The sequence below is a fragment of the Bos indicus x Bos taurus genome, chromosome 15 (assembly GCF_003369695.1).
Source record: "Bos indicus x Bos taurus breed Angus x Brahman F1 hybrid chromosome 15, Bos_hybrid_MaternalHap_v2.0, whole genome shotgun sequence".
Taxonomy (NCBI): Eukaryota; Metazoa; Chordata; class Mammalia; order Artiodactyla; family Bovidae; genus Bos; species Bos indicus x Bos taurus.
Window position 1 is genome coordinate 2291756 of NC_040090.1, and position 26909 is coordinate 2318664.

Consider the following 26909-nt stretch of genomic DNA (forward strand, 5'->3'; position numbering starts at 1 on the left):
TTCACACTGTTGAAGCTGAGGGGTCTTCATGGACCATTTTCCAACTTTTAAATTTTGTAAGTTCGTGAACTGAGATGTAGAAAATATTATGTCCTGACTAAGATGAGCCATCTTGAATAAATATATCTGTTAATTAAGTTTTTCTCAGCCTAGTAAATACTTAGGTCTAAATTGCTCAATTTCCCCAAACTGCTCTGAACACTTGACACGTATTTTCTTTTATTTCTCTCAACAACCCCATGAGATTGATTGTTATCCCCATTTAACTCATGAAGCACAGAGGCTGAGTATTGTATTTAAGTTTATAAAATTATGACTGCCAGAACAATGTCTGTACCCAGCTTCCGGCGTGGCTCAGATGGTAAGGAATCTGCCTGCAATGCAGGAGACCTGGGTTCGATACCTCTGTCAGGAAGATCCCCTGGAGAAGAGAATGACTACCCACTCCAGTATTCTTACTGGGAGAATCCCATGGACCGAGGAGCCTGGAGGGCTACAGTCCATGGGGTCGAAGAGAGTAGGACACGACTGAGCGACTTTCACTTTCAGAGTGATTCCACTGGAAGTGTGAGTGATTCACTGGAAGTGTGAGTGATTCACTGGAATTGTAAGAGATTCCACTGCCAGTGTAAGTCCACTGTCTTAACTGAGTTTAAAATCAAGTTGAACTTAATTCAGTTTACAATTACTCTGTCTCCAGTGTTCTAACCCAGCCTTTGCAGTTTTACAGTGAAGTAACTGAGAGACACATGCCCAGTGCCCGTGGTGGGATAACTGGGGCGGGAGGGGCTGTACGACCTGCAGAGACAGTTCAGCGAGGTGGGGTGCAGCATCCAGCAAGAAGCCTGGGCTCTGAGATGCGGTGCACACAGCTTGCCTCCCACTACCTGGGAATCACTGAGCCTGACCTAACTCCCCTGAAGTGATCTTTTTCATTTACAAAGTGACAATCGTAATGAAACTAAAAAAGTGTTAGTTGCTCAGTCATCCGACTCTGCAACCCATGGACTGCAGCCCGCCAGGCTCCTCTGCCCATGGAATTCTCCAGGTAAGAATACTAGAGTGGGTTGCCATTCCCTTCTCCAGGGGATCTTCCCAACCCAGGGATTGAACCTGGGTCTCCTGTATTGCAGGCGGATTCTTTACCAGCTGAGCCACCGGGGAAGTCCCTGTGTAATGAGACTTAACAAGGTATTATTATGAGAATTAAAGGAGATAAACATATTAAAAACGATGAGTAGAATGCTGGGTATTGAGTACAGTCTGATCACATCAGATGTAGTGTTAGTATTAAGATGAACTGGTCACCTCCATGATTGCTTGAGAAGCGTGGGTGGTGAGGTGCGAGGTCCAGGCGGGGGTGAGCGCTGTAGTGCTGTGGCTTCCTCTCGCCTTTGGCCCACTGACATTTTCCTGTGTCCTCCAGGCTTTCCCAGGCTGTCCCGCTGTACAGAGAGGCTCTTCTGGTCATTCCATGCGAGTGATTCTTTTGCTCAGGTTGCTCCTTTAAAATCCATGTTTTAGCTTGGGTTGAAAGGGTCTCTTTTTTATTTTTATTTCCGCCATTGCATGTGGCTTGTGGGATCTTAGTTCTCCAACCAGGGATTAACCAGGCCCTCGGCAGTGACAGCCTGGAGTCCTAACCACTGGACTGCCAGGGAATTCCCAGAGCCTCTTTTTAGAAACTCATCCTTTCTCTTATTACTGTCTTCTCATAGTTGAACCACAGAGGTCAAGGGTTGAAAATTTCCTAGTTTGTTGGCAGTCTTCAGCCTGCCAACAGGTCTGGTTTGGTGGTGAGCCCCATGTTTGAAATTTTTATATCAACATGTTCTGGTGTAGGAAGAGTGCCTTAAATATTTCTTACTTGAATTTAGTCCTTTAACAGGCCCATCTATTATTCTTCTCTACCATTGTACTTCTAATTATCAGATATATATTTAATTTATTTATTCATGTGTTTATATGTATATATACAAATACATACCTCTTTTCATTTAGTCCTCAGTCATGTTGTAAGGTAGGTATTATTATTCCTATTCTACCATTAAGAGAACTGAGGATTTGAGAATTACATGAAGCTCTACAATTACATAGTTAGTATGAGGAAAGTTAAAGATTCAAAATTCAAACTCAGCTGTGATCAAATCAAAAGCCTTATTTTTTAGCCCCCTCTCTATTGGCCTTTATAAATGTGCTAGTAATAATCATGAGGATGAGGTTATTGGGGAAAGATTACAATGGAATATTGATCTTGCTAATTCAATTATAACATTTCTGTGGTCTAAAGAAGAATTATTTCACTCTGTTCTGGTGTTTTAGTGTTTTTTATTTAAGTTTCTTTTTTAGCTTCCAATAAAAGGACAAGAAATAGTAAATAAAATGAAGTAAGACTTACAGCAGCACTTACATTTTTTTGCTAATTTTTTTTTTTTAGGAAGGCAGTATAATGGATATTCCTTGTGTCACTAAATTTCCTATTGATGGAAGTTTTGACATTTAAACTGCAGTCTCAACTTACTGTTTTAGGGAAGAAAATTGTCAAAATATCTATTTCTATGCTCAAATAGTTCATAGTAGCTAAAGTTGCCCCACAGATTTTTGCATGAATTACACTCACCAAAAATTTATATGAAACATAAAGTCTTACCTTACTGCTGGAAAAAACAGTCAGTCCCAAATAGTGAGTCTAGAGTCAGCATTTAACCATGGAATAATGCATGTATATAGCGAGAGATGGATGTTCTCTGTCAGGCACTGGTCAAAAGATTCTAAGACCTCTAAGACAAGTAAAGATGGAGGAAAGAATCCAGCAGTTAGAAACAGGAGAAAGTCCTGAACACTTCACTAATTCTTTGCTCTTGGCAGAGTCACTGTCTTCTGCTTATTTGAAAAAGAAATAATAAAATGACCTCTTCCATATATTTCACAGAATTGGGCCTATGATTAGCAAATGAAGGAAGTTCTATAAAGTGCCTTGCTGAAGTGCTATCATTTTAAAGTCAATCAATATATATTTTAAAAATTATTTTTTTTAATTGGAGGATAATTGCCTTACAATGTTGTGTTAGTTTCTGCCGTAATCAGCATGAACCAGCCACGGGCATACATACGTCCCCTCCCCCTTAAACCTCCCACCTCCCACCTCCCACCCCATCCCACCCCGCTAGGTTAACACAGAGCACCAGGATGTTTTCTCTGGACATGATTGCAGCATCACAGCAAATCCTCAGGTTGGGGGTTCGGGAGGAGAACGCCTGCATGTACTTACAACTGCTAACAATCAGAGGAATAGATGACAGCCAAGGGATCTCAGCTAAAATGATGTCATACTGAGTCAGATGGGGATTTCAGAGACTAGCTCGTAGGAATCATGAAGGAGTTATAGATACATGGAGCTCTTCGGGGATATTCCCCATGAGGGCATCTATAGCTCTCATCTCTTTCTTAGGGAAGAAAAAATTGAATTACCTGTGTGATCTAGCTGGATATGTTGATGGTTCACACATTATCATATCGCTTGTTATTTCTTTTTCTTTCTCCATTTTCTAATTAAAATATATGTGCACTCAGTTGCTCAGTCATGTCCAGCTCTTTGCGACCCCATTCAATGTAGCCCCACAGGCTCCTCTGTCCATGGGATTTCCCAGGCAAGAATACTGGGGAGAGTTGCCAGTCCCTTCTCCAGGGGACCTTCCCGACCCAGGGATTGAACCCTTTCTCTTGTGTCTCCTGCACTGGCAGGCGAATTCTTTACCACTAGCAACAACAAGCACTTAATAGCCACAGTTTTTGTGGTGTGCTAAGTCACTTCAGTCATGCCCAACTCTTGGCCACTCCATTAACTGCAGCCTACAGGCTCCTCTGTCTGTGGGATTCTCCAGGCAAGAATCCTGGAGTGGGTAACCATTCCCTTTTCCAGGGGATCTTCGAAACCCAGGGATAGAACCCAGGTCTCCTGCGTTGCAGGTGGATTCTTTACCATCTGAGCCACCAGGGAAGCCCAAAACTCATAGCTTTTAGTGTGTGATTCTAATTGTTCAAATTAGAATCTCATAGATCAAATCTCATAGGTCAACTTCACCCACATGTTGAGACCCTACATGCCACCACCCACATTTCCTAAACCAAGATGGAGACTGCCGTTTTATCATAATGAGAACACACAGTAAATCACTAGGATTGCGGTGCACATCCGTTTGTGGTTTTTTAAAAATGTATTCTCTCATTTAACTATTATAATAATCCAACTTTAAATGTCCTATTAGACTTTTCATTTTGTATATAGAGAAAGAAAGGCTCTAAGAAGTTATTTTATGGATAATGTCTCCCAAATAGTAAATGGTGGGGCTGCTTTTTTAATATATATGTACTTTTTTCCAGAGTCCAAGCTCTGCCTTTGATTCAAAGCTTCACTCTGTCATGTGTAAAGGTCCACAAAACACTTAACTGTTTGTATGACTGTTAAGAGGATTAAGTAGTTTTTAACATCAACCCCATGGACTGTAGCCCTCCAGGTTCCTCTGCCCACAGGATTCTTCAGGCAAGAATATTGGAGTGAGTTGCCATTTCTGTCTCCAGGTAATCTTCCTGACCTAAGGATTGAACCCAGGTCTCCTGCATTATAAGCAGATACTTTTCCATCTGAGCCATTAGGGAAACCCAACATATTAAATGTAAATGTGTACTGAGAATGAGCACTATATAAATGTAAATTGTTAACAGATTCAAGTTATCGGACTTGGGAGATGAGTTTATGTAAATATGTGATTAGACAGATTATAACCTCTTTCTGCACCTTAGTTTGCTCATCTGCACAAGTGGGAAGTTGTGCAATGCATGTACTCTGTATGGATCTTGCAGCTTCAACAGGATGTAACTATCAGTTCAGTTCAGTTCATTTCAGTCACTTAGTCATGTCTGATTCTTTGCGACCACGGACTGCAGGACCCCAGGCCTCTCTGTCCATCACCAACTCCCGGAGCTTACTCAAACTCATCTCCATGGAGTCAGTGATGTCAGCCAATCATCTCATTCTCTGTCATCTCCTTCTCCACCCAGCCTTCAATCTTGCCCAACATCAGGGTTTTTTCAAATGAGTCAGTTCTTTGCATCAGGTGGGCAAAGTATTGGAGTTTCAGCTTCAGCATCAGTCTTTCCAACTAATATTCAGGACTGATTTCCTTTAGGATTGACTTGTTGGATCTCCTTGCTGTCCAAGGGACTCTCAAGAGTCTTCTCCAACACCATGGTTCAAAAGCATCAATTCTTCAGTACTCAGCTTTCTTTATAATCCAACTCTCACATCCATACATGACTGCTGGAACCATAGCTTTGACTAGACAAACCTTAGTTGGCAAAGTAATGTCTCTACTTTTTAATATGCTGTCTATGTTGGTCATAACTTTTCTTCCAAAGAGCAAGTGTCTTTTAATTTCATGGCCACAGTCACCATCTACAGTGACTTTGGAGCCCAAAAATGCAAAGTATGTAGCTGTAAGATAAATCAGTATGTAACTATAAGATATTTGCTAGGTTTTTTGCTTCAAACCTATGCTCTAGATCAGAGAATTGTGAAGAATAATTTATTGCCATCATAAAGTGATAAAATAACAGGGTGTTTATATAATTCCAGGGCAAACTCTTTGCTGTTTACCAGATGCTCTTTGCTTTCTCATTACTACAGAGAATTTAGAAAATTCCCATGAAGAATGGTATACAGGTGATGGATTTCACCTGGTGGATCTAACCAATGCTCCAGAACTTCAGATCCCCCTCTTTATTGTGTTCACCCTCATTTACCTCATCAGTGTTTTGGGAAACCTGGGGATGATCACACTGATCCTGTTGGACTCCTGTCTCCACACCCCAATGGACTTTCTCATCATTAATCTGTCTTTGGTGGACTTTGGCTACTCCTCAGCTGTCACACCGAAAGTGATGGCTGGGTTTCTTAGAGCAGACAAGGTCATCTCATACAATGCCTGTGCTACTCAGATATTCTTTTTCGCAGCCTTTGCCAGTGTGGAAAATTTCCTCTTAGCTGCAATGGCCTGTGATCGCCATGCTGCAGTGTGTGAACCCCTACATTACACCATCACCATGAAGATGAGTGTGTGTGCCAGTCTGGCCATAGGCTCCTACGTCTGTGGATTCGTGAATGCCTCCATCCACGTTGGGGGCACGTTCAGTCTTTCTCTGTGTAAGTCCAAGCTGGTCCATCACTTTTTCTGTGATATTCCAGCTGTCATGGCTCTCTCTTGCTCTGATAAACATGTTAGAGAGGTGGTTCTCATTTTAATTGCAGGCTTTAATGTCTTTTTTGCTCTTCTGGTAATATTTATTTCCTACCTTCTCATATTTATCACTGTCTTGAAGATGCACTCGGCTAAAGGATACCAAAAAGCTTTGTCCACCTGCGCTAGTCACCTCTCAGCCGTCAGCATCTTCTATGGGACAATCATCTTCATGTACTTAGAACCCAGCTCCAATCACTCCATGGACACAGACAAAGTGGCCTCTGTGTTCTATGCTATGGTCATCCCCATGCTGAACCCTATGGTCTACAGCCTGAGGAACAAAGAGGTGAAAAGTACATTCAAGAATGTTTGGGGGAAGGCAAAATTCTCTCTAGGATTTGCATTTTAATGTATTATACATGTAGTTTCATTTGTCTCAGGTCATTCTATTCTCTCTTTTTAGCCATACAATGCATTTAATTCCTAATGTTATAGCCTTACCACTTCAAAAATATGTTGTTTAGGGATAATAAAATATGTCTGGAAATGTAATACTTGAAATAGTATAGCTCGGGGAAAGAATAAGATGTTTTGGGTCTTGCTTCTCACAAACCTTAGTCATGGATTTGATTTATTCACTTGTTACACAGGCTTTTTCTCTACCACATGTCAGTGCAAATGTACATGTAAATCAGTGAGACAAGCAAGGCTATGATGAGAAACACATACGTGTGCTCTATGTGGGCATGAGACATGTGGTCACATACATGGCAGTGGTGTAGACGTCAGTGATACAGCATAGGTAGCTTTTAATAAAATAAGTTAGGATGACTGTAACCTTATGTTTAATTTATTTATTTAGCTGAATATCTCTTCTACGTGTCTTAATTAGAGAAATATTTTGTAACTCTAAATGAAAGTATGTGCCTTATTGGCATACATTATTGCTGCTGCTAAGTCCCTTCAGTCATGTCCGACTCTGTGCGACCCCATAGACAGCAGCCCACCAGGTCCTCTGTCCCTGGGATTCTCCAGGCAAGAACACTGGAGTGGGTTGCCATTTCCTTCTCCAAGGCATGCATGCATGCTAAGTTGCTTCAGTCGTGTCCAACTCTGTGTGACCCTACGGACAGCAGCCCACCAGGCTCCTCTGTCAACAGGATTCTCTAAGCAAGAATACTGGTGTGGGTTGCCATTTCCTTCTCCAACATATTATTGAAAGACACATAAATATCACATTTAAATGGAGCTATATTTCTGTCTTGACTGAGTCATTTTGAAGGACCAAAAACCAAACATTTGGTTTTATGAAAGGATGAAAACCCTAGAAGAAAAATGGAGGAAAATAAAAGCATGTTCAGTTCTTCACAGATGAAGAATTTTTCATCTGTGATATTCACCACACATTTTCACAATGTTTAAAAATGTCCTGAGAGTTGTTGTTCAGTAGCAAAGACGTGTCTGACTCTTTGTGATCCCATGGACTGTAGCATGCCAGGTAGCCTACTAGGCTCCTCTGCCCACAGGATTTCCCAGGCAAAAATACTGGAGTGGGTTGTCACTTCCTTCTCCAGGGGATCTTTCCAACCCAGGGATCAAGCCCGCGTCTCCTGCATCGGCAGGTGGATTCTTTACCACTGAGCCACCAGCGAAGCCCAGTCAGTACATTTTTCTGCCTACAAATGCTGTGAAATGGTTAATGTTCATACTTTGGCTGAATTAGGTCATCTCTTGTCACTCCCAATGTCTGCTTCCCCACTCCATTCATTCTGTGATCCTCTTGCTGTTTCCTGACAAGTCTACACATGCTTCTGTTTCATTGCTTTTGTGCCTGAGGTTCCTTCTGAATGGAATCTCCACTTTAAGTGTCTTTAAGTGTTATCCTAACATGGAGAGCTTCCCTGATCATTGTTAAAAGTAGTCACCTCTCCTCCCTATGCACACATACTCCTCATCCTGTTGAAGGAGGAAACAGAACAGGCTGTATCTTGAAAGTAGGACTCCATCTTGGGTTGGACTGTGGACTTTGAGCTCTATGCCAAGTATCTCTGGAAATGACAAACCAACTGGAAAACCAGGCCCCTGAAGGAAGAGCCCCAGGGCTCATACCTAGACTCTCCCTGGCCTAAAAGAATACCCTAATTATTTGTGTAACCAAATAGAATCATACATTCTATTAAGCTCATTAGGGTATGACCACAGGCCTATTGATAATTGTCCACGGTTAACTACCTAGGCTTAAGGCATATGAATCACGGGTTAACTTTGATTGTCAGGGAATTTGGGGAGGTGAGTTTGGGCACCGTACACTTAGGGTATATAAGGTTTTCACAAAAACTGGTCGGAGTCCTTGGCTAAGAGGAGACTGCCTTGGGCCCGCCTGTGTAATACACTGCACTCCACTATCTGCATTGTCCTTCTGAGTGAGTGTGTTTCCGAGAACGTGTGGCTACAACAATGCCTTGTACAACGACAAGTAAGCAGCAAATGAATTCTGTTTGGAAAATCATAAAAATACATTAATAAGATCGTATAAAAGTTTACTCAGTTAATTTGGAAAACTACTTCATACATACTGATTATACTTCTAACTGAAATGCTTCATAATATTCATATAAAAATACCTGTCAGTAATAAACATAACATACATTCTATATCATTATGCATTTAATTTGATCCTCAGGGAACTCGGTTCTATACTAAAACTTCAAAGGGAACATGCACCAGTGGCTCCTTTTTCTGTCTCTATCTGATTGTAGACTTCACCATCTCAGCATTGGTAAGATCCTACTGGAACGTAGGAAGACGATCATGCTGCTACGTGTAGGCAGTGAAGTATATCATAAGGTTCACATCTGTCTTTATTATGATGTTTCTCTGTTGAAACTTTATTTAATGTTGAGCTATTTTTGAGTTATAGCCAGTTTTTGAAGATCATGTAGAATGTTCCCATGTGAACTTGTATAGGCTGGGAACCGTGCAGCTGTGGTTATGTTAAGGGTTTCAGACTGAGCAACTGTCCTGGATTATACATGTGGGCCCTAAAGGAAATCACCTGTATCCCGTAAGAAGTCAGAGAGCGATTGGCTCACAGAGGAGGGGAAGGCGGTGCAGCTATGGAGACAGAGATCGGAGTGGTGCAATTAGCAGAAGTGGAACAAGCAATAATGGATCCGATCCTACAGCCTCCAAAGGGATCACCACTAATTTGGCACGGTGAAACTGACTTTGGATGCCCAGCATTTGGAACTGTGAGAGAATAACTTTCTGTTCTTTTAAGCCGCCAAGTTTTTAAGTATTGATTCTGGTTTGGGGGAAGAGGGAAAACAAGAGCATTATGCCTAGAGCATTCTGTAGTGCCACCAAGTAGAGAAATGCTCAAAGAACAGAAGGCTCGTGCTATGTCAGGGAGACAAAGGATCCAACTGAAAAAGTTTCACATGGTGAAAACGGGAATAATTAGAGCAAAAAAATAACCTGGGATTGGATTACAACCCAAGGCACAAATGTATGAGAACACACTAAAAAAATACATGACTAAGTAATTAATAAATCAGGAAGAAGAGACAAATCTCACTAACAGAACTCTTGTTAGAACATTGCCCCTCTAGGAGGTGGAGCTTAGTTCCACAACACCTGCAGTTCAGTAAGCTCGACTTAGTGACTCATTTCAAAGAATATAATATAGTCACAACCTGAAAGTAAAGAGCTATTTTATTTGGTGGGAATGTTTAGGCCTCCGAGCCAGGGAAACAGCATCTCAGTAGCTCTGAGAAAACCGCTCCAAGGAGGCAGGAGAGGAAGTCAGGCTGTATACAAGTTTGCAACATAGGGAGCAGGCAGCCTGAACATCAAAGATCAGGTATCAAGTTAAGGAATTTAGCATTCTATGCACAGAAAGATGCAAGCCTCTGGGCTCTGTGAATTCTTTCCTTTCATATGCACCTCCGCTCTCTGGGGCCACTCCTGTTTCCTGGCTCCCCCTAAGGGGTGGTGGATGTGCAGATGGCTGCTTCTTGCCTTCCCCAGGTCCTCGGCAATCACCCTGAGGGGTGGAGGCATCTGGGGGATCCCAGCTTGGGGAGCCCTCAGTCATATTTGGAGGCCAGAAATCGCTGATGGCTGTGACATTTCTTGCTTATTGATATGGCAGGAGATATTTTCATTTCACCATAAAAAGTGAAAAGGCTAACACTGCAACAGAAAGAGCCACCATTCTACTACCTGTTTCTTTCTATTTAGTTTTCTTAGATCCACACAGAAGTGAGATCAGGCAGCCGTGTTCTTTCTAGTTCTGACTTATTTCACTTGGTATAATGTCCTCCAGGTTTATTTATGCTGTTGCAAAAGGCAGTATCTCCTTTTTTAAGGCTGGATATTACTCCACTGCATGTATATATGCCACAATTTCTTTATATATATATATATATATACATTTTTTGCTTTATTTTTTATTTTTTAACTTTACAATATTGTATTGGTTTTGCCATATATCAACATGAATCCGCCACAGGTATACATGTGTTCCCTATCCTGAACCCTCCTCCCTCCTCCCTCCCCGTACCATCCCTCTGGGTTGTCCCACAATTTCTTTATCCATGTATCCTTCAGAGACACTTAGACTGTTTCCTTAGCTTGGCTATTGTAAATAATGCTCTGAAATACACACATAGAAAACCAAGTAACTGTGTGAAAAAATGTTTATGTCGATTACATTGACAGCAACAATCATTTCACTGTGTACATGTACATCGAAACATCATGTTGCACTCAAATACACGCAACAGTTATTTTTTACATTTTAGTAAATAAGTAATACAGGATATGGAGAAAACTGGGTACGGGTTTATTAGTTTCATATGGCTTCTATTGCAGATTACATATTTTTATTGTCTGTTTTCCTTATCTCTACTCGAATCTGTACTATTTCCTGCTTTCTTTAAATTTTGGTTTTAGTGAGCACTTCTTTTCCCTTGAGATCTTTACTCATTCCTGAAATAAACACTCACAGCTGTAAGGATCTCTATGAACACTGTTTTTGTTAACTATTCAATATTTGATATGTAGCGTTTTCATTTTTATTTGTCTTAATCTATTTTTTATTTCTCTTTATTTGTAATCCCTAAACACTAGAACCAATGTAATGTCTCTGGCACTACTGGTAAAGAACCCGACTGCCAACGCAAGAGTTGCAAGAATTTGACCCCGGGGTTGGAAACATCCCCTGGAATAGGAAATAGTAATCCCTTTCAGTATTCTTGCCTGGAAAATTCCATGGACAGAGGAGCCTGGGAAGCTACAATCTGTAGGGTTGCAAAAAGTCAGACATGAGTGAAGCAACTTAGCATGCATACACACACCAACAAGGAGCTGATGAAAATGGAATACTATTCAAAAAATTCCACTGATAGTCAAGTTAACAGCACTGATGGATGTTAATTGCATTATAGTAAGTGAAAGAAACAAGACTCAAAGACCAGATATGCTAGAATTCTAATTAAGGATATTCTTGCAAAGGCAAAGTTTGTACACAAGGCATTTGTGAGGTTTCTAGGGGCCACAGGTAGGAGAAGGAGTGGATCAGAAAGAACCACAGGTTTGTCTACATGATAGAACGGTTTTATATCTTGATTGCAGTAACACATAACCATATACATTAGGCCAAATTTTAAAAACTATATACAAAAACAGTATATTTTAATATTTGTGAATTATGTATTTAGAAAAACTCAAGAGGAAAGAACAAGTAATACAAACATGCATGCACACTCATATGCAATAACGTCCCCACAGGGTGTTCAATTGCTTCTTCCCTGGGAAGGTGGGGTGAGGAGCTGTAGATGGTCCCATGGGGGCATCCCCGAGAGCTCCATGTCTCTATAATTCACTCCTGGTTCCCTTGCACCCACGTCTGAAATACCAACACTCCACGCAACATCGTTTTAGAGGGGCCTGACTGCATGCCAAGCTCCTTGGTCATTGTATACTCACCCAAATGTTAATCATCGTCGTTGCACACAGGTCTCCCTACTACCTGAGGATTTGCTATGAGCCTACAACCATGGCCGAGAAAACTACCTCTATGTAAAAATTATGACAACCTTCTCTTATTTGCTATTTACAGTGACTAGGTCTGTAAATTATGTAAGAGAAGTTATTTTATTATGTTTATCCTACAAATAAGGAGAGGCTAAATGACTCCTTCCAAGGCACAATAAGAATCAATCATGGATTTGAAATTTGAACCCAGGCTCCTCTGTCTTTGTTAGTCTTTTTCCTCCGTATTTCTCTGCTTTAGAGAATTCGGAACCTTTTGACCACTACCCTCTTTCATTACTGATGAACTATTTTATGGCTGAATTTCTCACTTCACACTCACTATTCAAAATTGATTGTCTCTTCTTGTCAAGGATCAAGGTAAGCTACTGTATTCCACGTATATCAACGTGTGTGTGCTCAGTCTCTCAGTCATGTTTGACGCTTTGCAACGCCATGGACTATAACCTGCCAGGCTCCTCTGTCCAAGGAATTTTTCAAGTGGTTGCCATCTCCTTTTCCAAGGGATGTTCCTAACCCAGGGATTTTTAGTAAAAAGTACAATCCATGTAAAAGCCTTGAGGAGACTATGCATATGATGGATTATTAGAGTACAGGAGAAGATGCTTTGATTATTTTTATAATAGTAAGTAGAACCTGGAGTATAAATGTCAAAACTTTGGTTAGTAAGGGATTTGGTGATAATTATGAATCCTGCTGCTTCCTGAATAAGTGAAATTGAAAGTCACTCAGTTGTGTCCAACTCTTTGTGACCCCATGGACTATACAGTCCATGGAATTCTCCAGGCCAGAATACTGGAGTGGGTAGCCTGTCCCTTCTCCAGGGGATTTTCCCAACCCAGGAATCAAACAGGGGTCTCCTGCATTGCAGGTGTATTCTTTACCAACTGAGCTACCACGGAAGCCCTGAATAAAGAGAAGTTAAAAAAATAAGATAAATGATACTTTGATTGTGTAGGCGTTAATTTCAGCTGGTCTCCCATTGGAGGTTTAAAACAAAAGCATCCCTAGCAAGATCAAACTGCAGTGTAACCTTTTCCCCATAACCTCATCCTTATTATTACAGGCACCTTTAAATATGCTGACAATGGAGTATATAAACGCACACATATTTTTTATTATATTAAAACTGGATTTCAATCTTGAACCCCGAAATTTCTTCGTACAATGAAATTGTAGAATATCACATAACTTCTCAAATCTCTAATTCTTGCAACGGTAAAATAAACGTGATAACACTACCCACCGTACATACACGTATATATACACACACACATACATATACACACACATACACACACTTGTGTGCATGCTAAATTGCTTCAGTTGTGTTCGACTCTTTGCAAGCCTACAGACTGTAGCCCGCCAGGCTTCTTGCCCTCCAGGCAAGAACACTGGAATGGGTTGCCATTTCCTACTCCAGGGGATCTTCCCGACCTAGGGATCAAACCCACACCTCTTATGTCTCCTGCATGGGTAGGCGGGTTCTTTACCACTAGCGGCCACATGCACAAACTTAAATGTAAAGCTCTTAGCATGAAATCAAGATAATTTTGAAGTACAAGTTATTAATGACATAATGTACAAGCTAATTGGGCACTTCCATTTCATTACAATTTATTATTTTGGGGGTCACTTTTCCCTTTATTTCTCGTTGCTCCAGGACATCTCATGGTTCCCAAATAGCACTAATGGAAAACATCGCGGAAGTGACTGGGTTCATCCTCCTCGGACTATCCAGTGCCTCCGAGCTGCGGAGCCTCCTCTGTATCATGCTCACTCTCATTTACCTCGTCACTCTGGTCGGAAACCTGGGAATGATCACACTGATTCTCCTGGGCTCTCATCTGCACACACCTATGTTCTTTTTCCTCAGTAACCTGTCTCTGGTGGACTTTGGCTACTCCTCGGCTGTCACTCCGAAAGCCGTGGCTGGGTTACTTATAGGAGACAAGTTCATCTCCTACAATGCATGTGCTGCTCAGATGTTCTTCTTCGTCGCCTTTGCTACTGTGGAAAATTACCTTTTGGCTTCAATGGCCTATGATCGCTATGCAGCCGTGTGCAGACCTCTGCATTATACCACAACTATGACGACAAGTGTGTGTGCACATCTTGCCATAGGCTCCTACATCTGTGGGTTTCTAAATGCCTGCTTCCATGTTGGAGACATATTCAGTCTTACTTTCTGTAAGTCCAACACGGTCCATCATTTCTTCTGTGATGTTCCAGCTGTCCTGGCTCTCTCTTGCTCTGAAAAACACGTTAGTGAAGTAGTTCTTGTTTTTATGTCGAGCTTTAATGTCTCTTTTGCTCTTCTGGTTATACTGATTTCCTACCTGTTCATATTTGTAAACATCTTGAAGATGCACTCAGCTCAGGGTCACCAAAAGGCGCTGTCCACCTGCGCTTCCCACTTCACTGCCGTCTCCATCTTCTATGGGACCGTTATCTTCATGTACTTACAGCCCAGCTCCAGGCACTCCATGGACACAGACAAGGTGGCATCTGTGTTTTACGCCATGGTCATCCCCATGCTGAATCCTGTGGTCTACAGCCTGAGGAACAAGGAGGTCAAGAGTGCATTCAAGAAGGTAGTGGAGAAGACAGATATATCTATAGGGTTGGGACTTTTAACATTGTAGTATGCACAGTAACCTCACTTAACTCCTCTCAGACTTTCCCCATGTAACGTTACTTTTCAAGTCTGTGAAAAAATTGAAAAGTCTTGAAAAAGTCTTGAAAAAATTTACACATTTGAGGTGACATCTTTATCTTTAAAAATCTGTCATCCAGTAAAAAATAAAACATTTAAAATCTAAAACCTGAATGAGAATGGCTAATGGCAAGCTTTAGAAATGTTAAGACCCACTTGTCAAAACGTATTGATGCTATTTGATTTATTCACTGTTTCACTTACATTTGGTTGACTACCTGTCAGTGCAAACATAAATGCTAAAACAGGGGTACAGTCAAGCCCATAAACAAAGGTGCAGGTATGTGTCTCATGTGGGCAGAGACACACTGGAAAGAGAAATTTGTCACAGGTAAATGAAACGTGACTGGCACGAGAAGAACAAAATAATGCCCTTTGCAGCAACACAGATGGGCCTAGAGACTGTCATGCTGAGCGAAGTAAGTCAGGCAGAGAAAGACAGGTATGTGATATCCCTTGTATGTGGAATTGGAAAAAAAAGTGGTAAAATGGACTTATTTACGAAGAAGAAACAGGTTCTCAGACTTTAAAAGCAAACTCATGGTTACTAGGAGGGAATGGGGAAGAAAGGGATAAACTTGTCAATTGGAACTGACATATGCACACTACTATATGTAAAATAGAGAGCTAATAAGAGCTTACTGTGCAGCACAGGAGCTCTACTTAACATTCTGTAATGACCTACATAGGAAAAGAATCTATAAAAAGTGGACATATGCATATGCATAACTGATCCACTTTTCTGTATAACAGAAACTAACAAAATATTGTATCAACCATACTCCAGTAAAACTTCTCTTAAATGAAAAAATGGACTGTGGCTAGTTTTTAATAAAAGTAGTTTTAGCAGTTATTTGACATTAAATATAGAATTATGTCTATTTGTAGTTATTTCTTTTGTTGAATAACTGTTCTGTGATTCTGAATAGGAGAAAAATCATTATTTTAAATGAAACTATGTACTCTTTTGGCACATTTTATTAAAAGATATATAAACATCTTGAATTAATATTTCTTCTTGACTGAATCACAACACATTCACACTACAATTTTCAATAAGATAAAATAATCAACCCAAATCCATAGCTCACCCTAATGGTATTCTACATGCTAATGGTTTGGACAAATGTATAATGAACTGAATGCATCATTATAATACCATGAAGAGTATTTTCATTTTCCTAAAACTCCTCTTTTTAAATTTAAATTTTTATTTTATATTAGAATGTGAAGCTTGTGATAAAGAATCTGCCTGCCAATGCAGGAGGTTCAGGAGACATGGGTTCGATCCGAGGAAATCCCCTGGAGGAGGAAATGACAACCCACTCCAGTATTCTTGCCTGGAAAATTCCATGGACAGAGAAGCCTGGCAGGCTACAGTCCATGGATGTGCAAAGAGTTGAATACGACTGAGTGACTGAACACACACATAGTTGATTTAACAATATTGCGTTAGCTTTTGGTGTACAGAAAAGTGATTCCGTGTATACACATTCTTTTTCAGGTTGTTTTCCTATATAATTTATTACAGAATGTTGAGTAGAATTGCAGGGCTACACAATAGGTCCTGGTTGATTATCTGCTTCACATATTCTAGTGCGTTCATACTAAGCTGTTTCAGTCGTGTCTGACTCTCTGTGGCCCCGTGGACTGTAACCCTCCAGGTTCCTCTGTCCACGTGATTCTCCAGGCGAGAATACTGGAGTGGTTGCCATGCCCTCCAGGGGCCCTTCCCCACCCAGGGATGGAACCTGCGTCTCCTGCGTCTCCTGCACTGGCGGGCAGGTCCCTTACTTCCAGCACTGCCTGGGAAGCCCCATGCATAGTAGTGTGTGGGTATTAATCCCAAGCCCCTAATTTGTTCCACCACTTCACCTTTACATTCTGATAACGTTAAGTTTGTTTTCAAAGTTTGTGAGTCTGTGTTGTAAATAAGTTCATTGGTATCATCATTTCTTAAGATTCCACACGTGAGTGGAATAAGACTCCACATATATCTTTCTCTGTTTGACTTACTTCACTTCGTGCAACAATCTCTAGGTCCAGCCATGTTTCTGCAGATGACATCATTTCATTCTTTTTTGATGACTGAGAAATATTCCTCTGTATATACCTACCACATCTTCTTTATCCATTCATCTGTCAATGGACATTTAGGTTGTCGCCATGTCCTGGCTGCTGTAAATACTATCTCAGTGAACACTGGAGTGCGTGTATCTTTTTGAACTATTGTTTTCTCTGAAATGTGCCCGGGAGTGGGATTGCTGGATCATGTGCTGGTTCTACGTTTAGCTTTCTGAGGAACCTCCATACTGCTCTCTGTGGTGTACGAATTTACATTCCCACTGACAGTGTAGGAGGATCCCGTTTTCTCCCCATCCTCTCCAGATTTTTTGAAGGTGGTCATTCTGACCATTATGAGAATCTAAAACACAAACAGCACAAAATGAAAACAAACTCATAGAGAAATAACTGATGGCTGCCCGTGGGGTGGGGTAAGGCTGCAAAAGAGGTGAAGGGAATGAGAGGCACAAACTTCCGTGATGAAACGCAGGAGCCATGAGAACGTGATATACAGCAGAGTGAATATGGTAAATGATATTATAATACCTTGGAAAAATGACATGACATAAATTTAAATCTAAAAACAAATACCAAATGATGGTAAAAATGTAAAATAATTTTGATGCATTGCTGGTAAGAAATTGAAATAGTAGAACACTTCGGAAAATATCTTAGCAACGTTTCATTTAAATAAACACATAGTCACCCTATGATCAAGCAACCCATCTCCTAGATATTTATCCAAATGATGTGAATGCTTGTGTTCAAATATCTTAGGCAAATGTTTATATCAGTTTTATTTGTAATCACCAGACCCTTGAACCAACACAAATGTTCCTCAGCTACGAAGCAGGATGAACCTGTAATGTCCATTGTGCAGAGTATGATTCTGCAATAAAGCTTCCGTTATGACACACGTAATAACAAGAGTGACTCTCAAATGCTAAGTGAAAGATTACCAACTCAGAGTATGTATTCCGGGATTGCAGTGAAGGACATTGTTGCAAAGGCAAAATTCTCTGATTGTCAGGGGCACTGGATAGGAAAATGTGTTTATCCAAAGAAGTTTATAGGAATTTATTCAGGTGATAGTGGTTCTTTGACAGTAAATTTGACAAAAGTCTTAGAACTGTACACTAAAATTTTGGATATTACTGTATGTAAGTTATATGTTCATAATAAATTGACCAAAATAACAAGAAAAAAATGAGTAGTAAAAAATATGTGTGTACAAAGGAAATAATCAGAATGGTCCCCACAGACAGTTTAATTGCGCCTTTCCTGGGAAAGTAGGGTGAGAAACTGTAGATGTGCCCACAAGGGAAATTCCTGGAGAGCTCTGCGTCTCTATAACACCCTCCATGTCCCCCAGCATCAGCCTTTGAAATCCCGGTATCAATGTGACCTCATTTTAGAGGGACGGCTCTGCATGCTGAACCCATACAGCCATCATTTATTCATCTGACTATTCATACTTGTCAGTACACAGAAGCTTTACCCCAGAATTTTATATGTACCTGTACCCATAGTCAGGGAAACACCCCAAATAAAAATGAAATTGACTGGCGCTTAAAGGATAATCTCTTATTGGGATTTGTTATTTACAGAAACAATTCTGTGAATTATATGACAGAGGTAATCTTACGAAGTTTATTGTTCAAAGGACCAGGAGATAAGGAGACAGAAAGAATGCATAGGAAGTTCAGGAATTAAACTATGTTAATATTCTTTCTTCCATTTTCCTGCCTTAGAGACTTTGGAATCATAAGACCATTATTGGAAGGAGAACTCCTCTGACAGTATTTCTGCATCATTCTACAGCTGATATCGAGGTAAGACTGGGATGCAAACGTCAAACTTCCATCAGTAGAGTTTACTGATACCCAGGAAACCCCATCCTGCTTTCCAAAAGACATGAACAGAAAAAAAACCTAGGTAGATTCTCTGATTGATTTAATGGTAATTTCATCTTGTTCATCAAATATTGGCTGCTCAATAGAGGTAAGAAACAAATCAATACTAACAAATGAACAAAAAAAGCAGAGGTAAAAAAATCCGCACGTTACTGAGTCCAAGCTTGCTTGGCTTGCCGCGAGAAAAGTCAGTGAATCTGAGATGAGGTGCTGGGACCAGGAAGGGACCTTATTTGGAAGCTGGCTGGTGGAGAAGACCGCAAGCTAGTGTCTCAAAGTAATCATCTTGTCGGGGGCTTGGGGGCCAGGTTCTTTTACGGATCAGAGATTTGGGGGGCAAAGGGGAGGTGAGGAAACAAAGTAAAAAGACTGTTTAATTCCTGCAAATATCTCCTAGACTGGCAAGCCTCAGGTAGGGGGACGCGTTCACTTCACTTCCTTAAGTCATTTCATCGCTGGCGTGAAATGGAACATCGCCTGCCATATCGGCTAACAAGGATGCCACATCTATCTGTGATTCTGGCCTCCCAAAGTGAATTCTGGGGCCAAGACAGTTAGCAGCACGTGAGGGGCACCGTCACCGCACCTTGGGACACGAAGGCCTCAAGAGTGTGGCACCCTTCACGGGCGGCCGGATCAGGATTTCTCTCTGGGGCAGGCCATTGTGCATGTCTGTAATAACAAAAGTAGCAAAATAGGGGTTAAAGTCACAGAAGCAGATCCAGTGTAAAATCAAAATTAACCCTTCCTGGTTACACTTGAACTGTAACAGTACCTGGGCTTCCCTGGTGGCTCATTGTAAACAGGCCCCCTGCCAAATGAATTCTTCAGTACCACTTTTCTAGATTCCTTATATATGTGTTAGAACGCGTTATTTATCTTTCTCTTTCTGACTCACTTCACCGTGTATAATAGGTCCTAGGCTCATCCACCTCATTAGAGCTGACTCAGATGTGTTCCTCTTATGGCTGAGTAATATTCCATTGTGTATATATCCACAACTTCTTTATCCATTCATCTGTCAATGAGCATCTAGGTTGCTTTCATGCTCTAGCTATTGTAAATAGTGCTGCAATGAACAGTGGGAGAAATGGGAGAAGGAGACATAGAGAACAGATGTATGGATGTGGGGAGAGGGAGGAGAGGGTGAGATGCATGGAGAGAGTAACATGGAAACTTACATTACCATATGTAAAACAGATAGCCAACGGGAATTTGCTGTATGGCTCAGGAAACTCTAACAGGGGCTCGGTGTCAACCTAGAGGGGTCGGGTGGGGAGGGAGATGGGAGGGAGGTTCAAAAGGGAGGGGATACATGTATACCTATGGCTGATTCACGTTGAGGTTTGACAGAAAACAACAAAATTCTGTAAAGCAATTATCCTTCAATAAAAAATAATTTTAATTTTAATTTTTTAAAAAAGAAGCTACCTGCCAATGCAGGAGAAGTGGGTTCAATCTCTGGGTCAGGAAGATCCCTGAAGGAAATGGCAACCCACTTCAGTGTTCTTGCCTGAAATCCCATGGACAGAGGAGCCTGGAGGGCATAAAGACTTGAACACATCTTAGCGACTAAACAACAATCAGATCAGATCAGTCACTCAGTCGTGTCCGACTCTTTGCGACCCCATGAATCACAGCACACCAGGCCTCCCTGTCCATCACCAACTCCCGGAGTTCACTGAGACAATAGCAACATGAAAGTGTCTAATAGGAATTAACAAAATCCAAACTGCATTTTGACCTTTTCTTCATAATTTCATGCTTATTATTACTAGAATGTGTACACATGTAAGCAGTGAATGGCTAAAAGCATAGACTTTTAATTTGACCAAAAGTGGATTTAACTCTTGAATCTTGACTCTCATACTAGCTGTGCAATTTTAGAGCAACACATAACTTCTTAAGTCTTTAATTTCCTAATGGTAAAGTAGAAATCATAATGCTACTTACCTTACACACACACACCACACACACACACACACACACACACACACACACACCACTCGTTTATCTATAAAGAACTGGTTGGTAGCAGAACATAGTATATGCTAAAAGTGGTCATGTGTGTTTGGGCTGGTAAACATAATATCTTCAAGGTACAGGCTCGTAAAATGAAGTTGCAAAAGTTTTAGGACGAAAATGTTCAATTCAGTTCAGTTGCTCAGTCCTGTCTGACTCTTTATGACCCCATGGACTGCAGCACGCTACACATCCTTGTCCATCACCAACTCCCGGAGCTTACTCAGACTCATGTCCATTGAGTCAGTGATGCCATCCAGCCATCTCATCCTCTGTCGCCCCCTTCTCCTCCCACCTTCCATCTTTCCCAGCATCAGGGTCTTTTCCAATGAGTCAGTTCTTTGCGTCAGGTGGCCAAAGTATTGGAGTTTCAGCTTCAGCATCAGTCCTTCCAGTGAATATTCAGGATTGATTTCCTTTAGGATGGACTGGTTGGATCTCCTTGCTGTCCAAGGGACTCTCAAGAGTCTTCTCCAACACCACATTTCAAAAGCATCAATTCTTCGGCGCTCAGCTTTCTTTATAGTGCAACTCTCACATCCAACTCTCGCATGACTACTGGAAAACCCATAGCTTTGACTAGACGGACATTGTTGGCAAAGTAATGTGTCTGCTTTTTAATATGCTATCTAGGTTGGTCATAGCTTTACTTCCAAGGAGCAAACGTCTTTTAACTTCATGGCTGCAGTCACCATCTGCAGTGATTTTGGAGGCCCCAAAAATAAAGTCACTCACTGTTTCCATCGTTTCCCCATCTATTTGCCATGAAGTGATGGGACCAGATGCCATGATCTTAGTTTTCTGAATGCTGAGCTTTAAGCCAACTTTTTCACTCTCCTCTTTTACTTTCATCAAGAGGCTCTTTAGTTCTCCTTCGCTTTCTGCCATAAGGGTGGTGTCATCTGAATACCTGAGGCTATTGATATTTCTCCCAGCAATCTTGATTCCAGCTTGAGCTTCATCCAGCCCAGCGTTTCTCATGATGTACTCTGCGTATATGTTAAATAAGCAGGGTGACAATATACAGCCTTGATGTACTTATTTCCCTATTTGAAAACAGTCTGTTGTTCCATGTCTAGTTCTAACTGTTGCTTCTTGACCTGCATACAGATTTCTCAGGAGTTAGGTAAGGTGGTCTGGTATTCCCATCTCTTTCAGAATTTTCCACAGTTAGTGGTGATCCACACAGTCAAAGGCTTTGGCATAGTCAATAAAGCAGAAATAGATGTTTTTCTGGAACTCTCTTGCTTTTTCCATGATCCAACAAATGTTGGCAATTTGATCTCTGGTTCCTCTGCCTTTTCTAAATCCAGTTTGAACATCTGGAAATTCACAGTTCATGTACTGTTGAAGCCTGGTTTCGAGAATTTTGAGCATTACTTTACTAACATGTGAGATGAGTGCAATTGTGTGGTAGTTTGAACATTCTTTGGCATTGTCTTTCTTTGGGGTTGAAATGAAAACTGACCTTTTCCAGTCCTGTGGTCACTGCTGAGTTTTCCAGATTTGCTGGTATATTGAGTGCAGCACTTTCACAGCATCATCTTGTAGGATTTGAAGTGGCTTGACTGGAATTCCATTATCTCCACTTGCTTTGTTCATAGTGATGCTTCTTAAAGCCCACTTGACTTCACATTCTGGGATGTCTGGCTCTAGGTGAGTGATCACACCATCATGATTATCTGAGTCATGAAGATCTTTTTTGTATAGTTCTTCTGTATATTCTGTATAATACTTTTTCGTATTATCTTCTGCTTCTGTTAGGTCCATACCATTTCTGTCCTTTACTGAGCCCATCTTTGCATGAAATGTTCCCTTGGTATCTCTAATTTTCTTGAAGAGATCTCTAACCTTTCCCATTCTATTGTATTTCTTTGCACTGATCACTGAGGACAGCTTTCTTATCTCTCCTTGATGTTCTTTGAAACTCTGCATTCAAATGGGTATATCTTTCCTTTTCTTTTTTGCCTTTTGCTTCTCTTTTCTCAACTATTTGTAAGGCCTCCTCAGACAGCCATTTGGCTTTTTTGCATTTCTTTTCTGTGGGGATGGTCTTGATCCCTGTCTCCTGTACAATGTCACAAACCTCTGTCCATAGTTCTTCAGGCACTCTATCAAATCTAATCCCTTGAGTCTATTTGTCACTTCCACGTACAATCATAAGGGATTTGATTTAGGTCATACCTTTGTTAATAGTTAGCATAAGATAGATGTCCTTTCAAAGGCGTCCAATTCAAAGTATTTAAAATACTGTCCCTGCAGCAGAAGAGATTCTAATGAAGTATTTTACAACATGGTGCTTGCCACCAGAATAGTGTTGAGGGGAAGAAGATGAAACTGTTTCTTTGACTTGTCTGTGTTGCTTTTATTAGTATAATCGCACATCAAGGCCTGCCTCAGAGAACCCTGCCCCTCTGCCAGACTCAAACTGAGGTGCCTTTGTTGAGAACCCTGTCCACCTGTGGATGGCAAGAAGGAAGAAATTAACACATCCCCTGCCCGGGGCTTGCCATTCTAGGAGGTATTTACAAGATTAACGGCCTAGATTAACGGCCTCCTTAGTTTGCTTCCTCACCTCTCCACCATCTCTGATCTATGAAAGAACTTGGCATCCAAGCCCCCCAGTAAGATGATTATTTTGAGACATTTGTTTGCTGTCTTCTCAGTCAGCTGGCTTTCCGAATCAAGTCATATTCCTTGCCTCAACACCTCTTCTCTCAGATTCATCCCCCTGTCGTCTGATGAGCAGAGCGAGCTTGGAGTCAGTAACAGCAGCTCCAGAGAATGAAGACGGCCCGCAAACAAGGGATTTCCATGCTAGATCCCTGTGGTTCTGCTTTGAGACGACAGTAATAAGAGAAAGAATGAGGTTTTAAAAAGGGACTGTTTCAAATAAGGTATGTATCTCGAGGAAGAAATTAAGCAAAAGAATGGGTCACATGTGATTACTGAAACAGTCAATCATATCTGCAAAGCAAGAATAGCAGAGAAACACTGGCGAAAACAGAACAATCTCAGCAGCCCTTGTGTGTGAAAACAGGCAAATTGAGGGGGAAGGCTGTAAGGCTAGAACTTGTGCATTCCTGAAGCCCTCGAGGTCACCACCCAATTTTCACAAACCAACATATCGATGAGCATCCAATCCTCATAACAGTATAATGACTATTACTCTTAGACTGTGCTAACCATCCAGAATTTTATTTTTTAAATGTATTACTTTATGTAATTTTCACAACAATACTATAAAGTAGGGTCATAATGGCCCTAATTTTGCAGATGGAAATACGAGCTTCAGGTGAGTTAGGTTAGAGTTACTCCCAGGTAGTAAAAGGCTGGGGTCACATCTACCTCGTCTCCGACCCTCAGCTCCACGCATAATGCTCTGTCTTCCCCTCAGAGCTGCCTGCTGATCGTACAGCCCCTACCTCTCCGGTTATCTCATCACACGCGCTGTGCAGCACTTCTCGGTTACTTCTCTGAAACATCAAACACTGAGTTCAGACCGATGAAGGCAGTGAGTAACCAGGAACGGAGTTAAACTCAGTTTGATTTAAACACAATAAAGACCATTATTTCTGGAACCACTCCGTGTGGGTTCAGAGATTGCCTTCGGTCCAAAGCATGCCTTGTTAATTAACACTCATTTAAAAATAGACAAGATTACTCAACCTCTTATGCATTATAAATTAAATGAAGGCAATATCATATCAAGATATGATGTTCTTGAAGGGATATAATTAATATATATTTAGAGTCAGACACAACTTGGTGACTGCAGGACCACAACAAAAGAGGTGTCTACAGAAGTTCCTGACAGAGGAACAACGTGCAAGGTAGGCTTTTACTGGGCTTGGGAAAGAGTGAGTTGGCAGATGTATTTATTCTGGACTAGTTGTTGATCAAGTTAGTTTTCTTTTTTAAAGTTTTTATTTGATATTTATACTTTGGGCTGTGCTGGGTCTTCATTGCTGCAGGGGCTTTCCCTGGTTGTGGAGAGCAGGGGTTACCCTCTAGCTGGGGCCCACGAGCTTCTTGCTGTGATGGCTTCTCTTGTGAGCCCAGGCCACAGCGTGCACAGGCTCATAGCTGCAGCGCCTGGGCCCAGTAGTTTGGCTCCTGGGCCGTAGAGCACAGGCTGAGTAGTTGTGGTGCGTGGGCTTAGCTGCCCGCAGCATGTGGGATCCGCCTGCACCAGGAATAGAAGCCGTGTCTCCTGTGTTGGCAGGTGGACTCTTTACCACGGAGCCACCAGGGAAGCCCCTAGCAAGTTAATTTTCTGTATCTCAGCTTACAAACTCATACACTTTAAAAATTGAGGAGATTATCTGTGAAGACCCGTCAGATTCAACAGCATGTAAATCTCTATGGAATGAACGGACTAAGTCTTGTTGACAAGAGCATCTTTATCTGGAGTATATTGAAATACAGGCTATCACTGTAATAAAGTAATACTGTAATGAAATATTGCATGTACACTTTTCAACTGAAGTTTCTTTGTCTGTCACTGCTTCCGTTTTCTCATAGCCACAGAGCGCTTTGCAGTCCTCTTCATGATGAAGAATACGACAGGAGTGACAGTTTCTTCTCCTGGGACTAACCAGGGACCCAGAGCTACAAGTTCCGCTCTTTGTAACGTTCACCCTCATCTACCTCACCACTCTGATTGGGAACTTGGGCACCGTCACGTTGATTCTCCTGGACTCTCGTCTCCACACGCCCGTGTACTTTTTCCTCATAACCTGTCTCTGGTGGACGTTTGTTACCCTTCAGCTGTCACTCCCACAGTCCCAGCTGGATTCATTCCAGGAGACAAAGTCATCTCCTATGACACGCGTGCTGCTCAGATGTTCTTTTTTGCAGCCTTTGCCACTGTGCAAAGTTACCTTTTGGCCTCAATGGCCTATGATCGCTATGCAGCTGTGTGCAAACCCCTACATTGCACCACCATCATGACAAGAAGTGTGTGCGCTAGCCTGGCTACAGGCTCCTATGTCTGGCTACAGGCTCCTGGAGCCTGTAGACTCTGGAGCCTACTGGAGGCTCTGGAGACACCTTCTGGAGACACCCACTGGAGACACCTTCAGTCTCTCCTTCTATACGTTCAGTGTGGCCCGTCACTTTTTCTGTGATGTTCCAGCCGTCATGCTTCTCTCTCGTTCTGATAGACGTGTTAGTGAACCGGTTCTAGTTTATGTAGTGAGCATCAATGTCTTTTTTGCTCTCCTGGTTACCTTGATATCCTATATATTCATGTTTATCACCATCCTAAAGATGCCGTCATCTGCAGGGCACCAGAAGGCTTTGTCCACCTGTGCTTCCCACTTCACTGCCATATCCATCTACTGTGGAACGATTATCTTCATGTACTCACAGCCCAGCTCCAGTCACTCCATGGACACGGACAAAACGGCCTCTGTGTTCTATGCTATGATCATTCCATTGCTGAACCCTGTGGTCTACAGCCTGAGAAACAGGGAGGTCAAGAGTGCATTTATGAAGCTTGTTGTAGAGGCAAAATTGTCTCTAGGATTATGATTTCAACAATGTAAAATGATATCCTGACCAATAAAAGGTCTCTTGTCCTGAAAAAAAAAAAGAAACACTATGTCCAGAAATATAATACCTAATAAGAATGGCTAAGATGTCTTGTCTCTGACTAATTTAAAACCTTATTAAGGACATTGGTTTATTCATTTATCCTGCATGCGTTTTTAACTAAAATATTTAATTCATGTATTAGAATATACATACATGTATAATAGATTTCTATTTCTTTGGTTAAATGCTAAACTCTTAACTTACCATTTAATTTAAATGTTAAATTTGAAAATAAAATGTTGTACTATTAAATACAAGTATACCATTTGGGGGAGCACATATTATCAAGAGATAAATAGA

The 26909-nt window shown here is 41.3% G+C and overlaps 2 protein-coding genes and 1 pseudogene across 2 annotated transcripts; all 3 read left to right on the plus strand.

Moving 5' to 3' along the window:
* The first annotated feature begins 327 nt into the window (after window positions 1-327).
* On the plus strand, window positions 328-6648 carry LOC113905989 (olfactory receptor 5B2-like). The gene is made up of 2 exons (XM_027564022.1): window positions 328-361; window positions 5687-6648. Exons 1-2 carry the CDS (start codon window positions 328-330, stop codon window positions 6646-6648), a joined length of 996 nt encoding a protein of 331 aa, XP_027419823.1.
* A 7339-nt stretch (window positions 6649-13987) lies between these two features.
* LOC113905990 (olfactory receptor 5B2-like) lies at window positions 13988-25138 on the plus strand. Its single transcript, XM_027564023.1, has 6 exons — window positions 13988-14890; window positions 16911-16922; window positions 18828-18908; window positions 23678-23860; window positions 24409-24525; window positions 24986-25138. Exons 1-6 carry the CDS (start codon window positions 13988-13990, stop codon window positions 25136-25138), a joined length of 1449 nt encoding a protein of 482 aa, XP_027419824.1.
* Window positions 25139-25564: 426 nt separating this feature from the next.
* Window positions 25565-26546, plus strand: LOC113904631 (annotated as a pseudogene).
* Window positions 26547-26909: the final 363 nt, after the last annotated feature.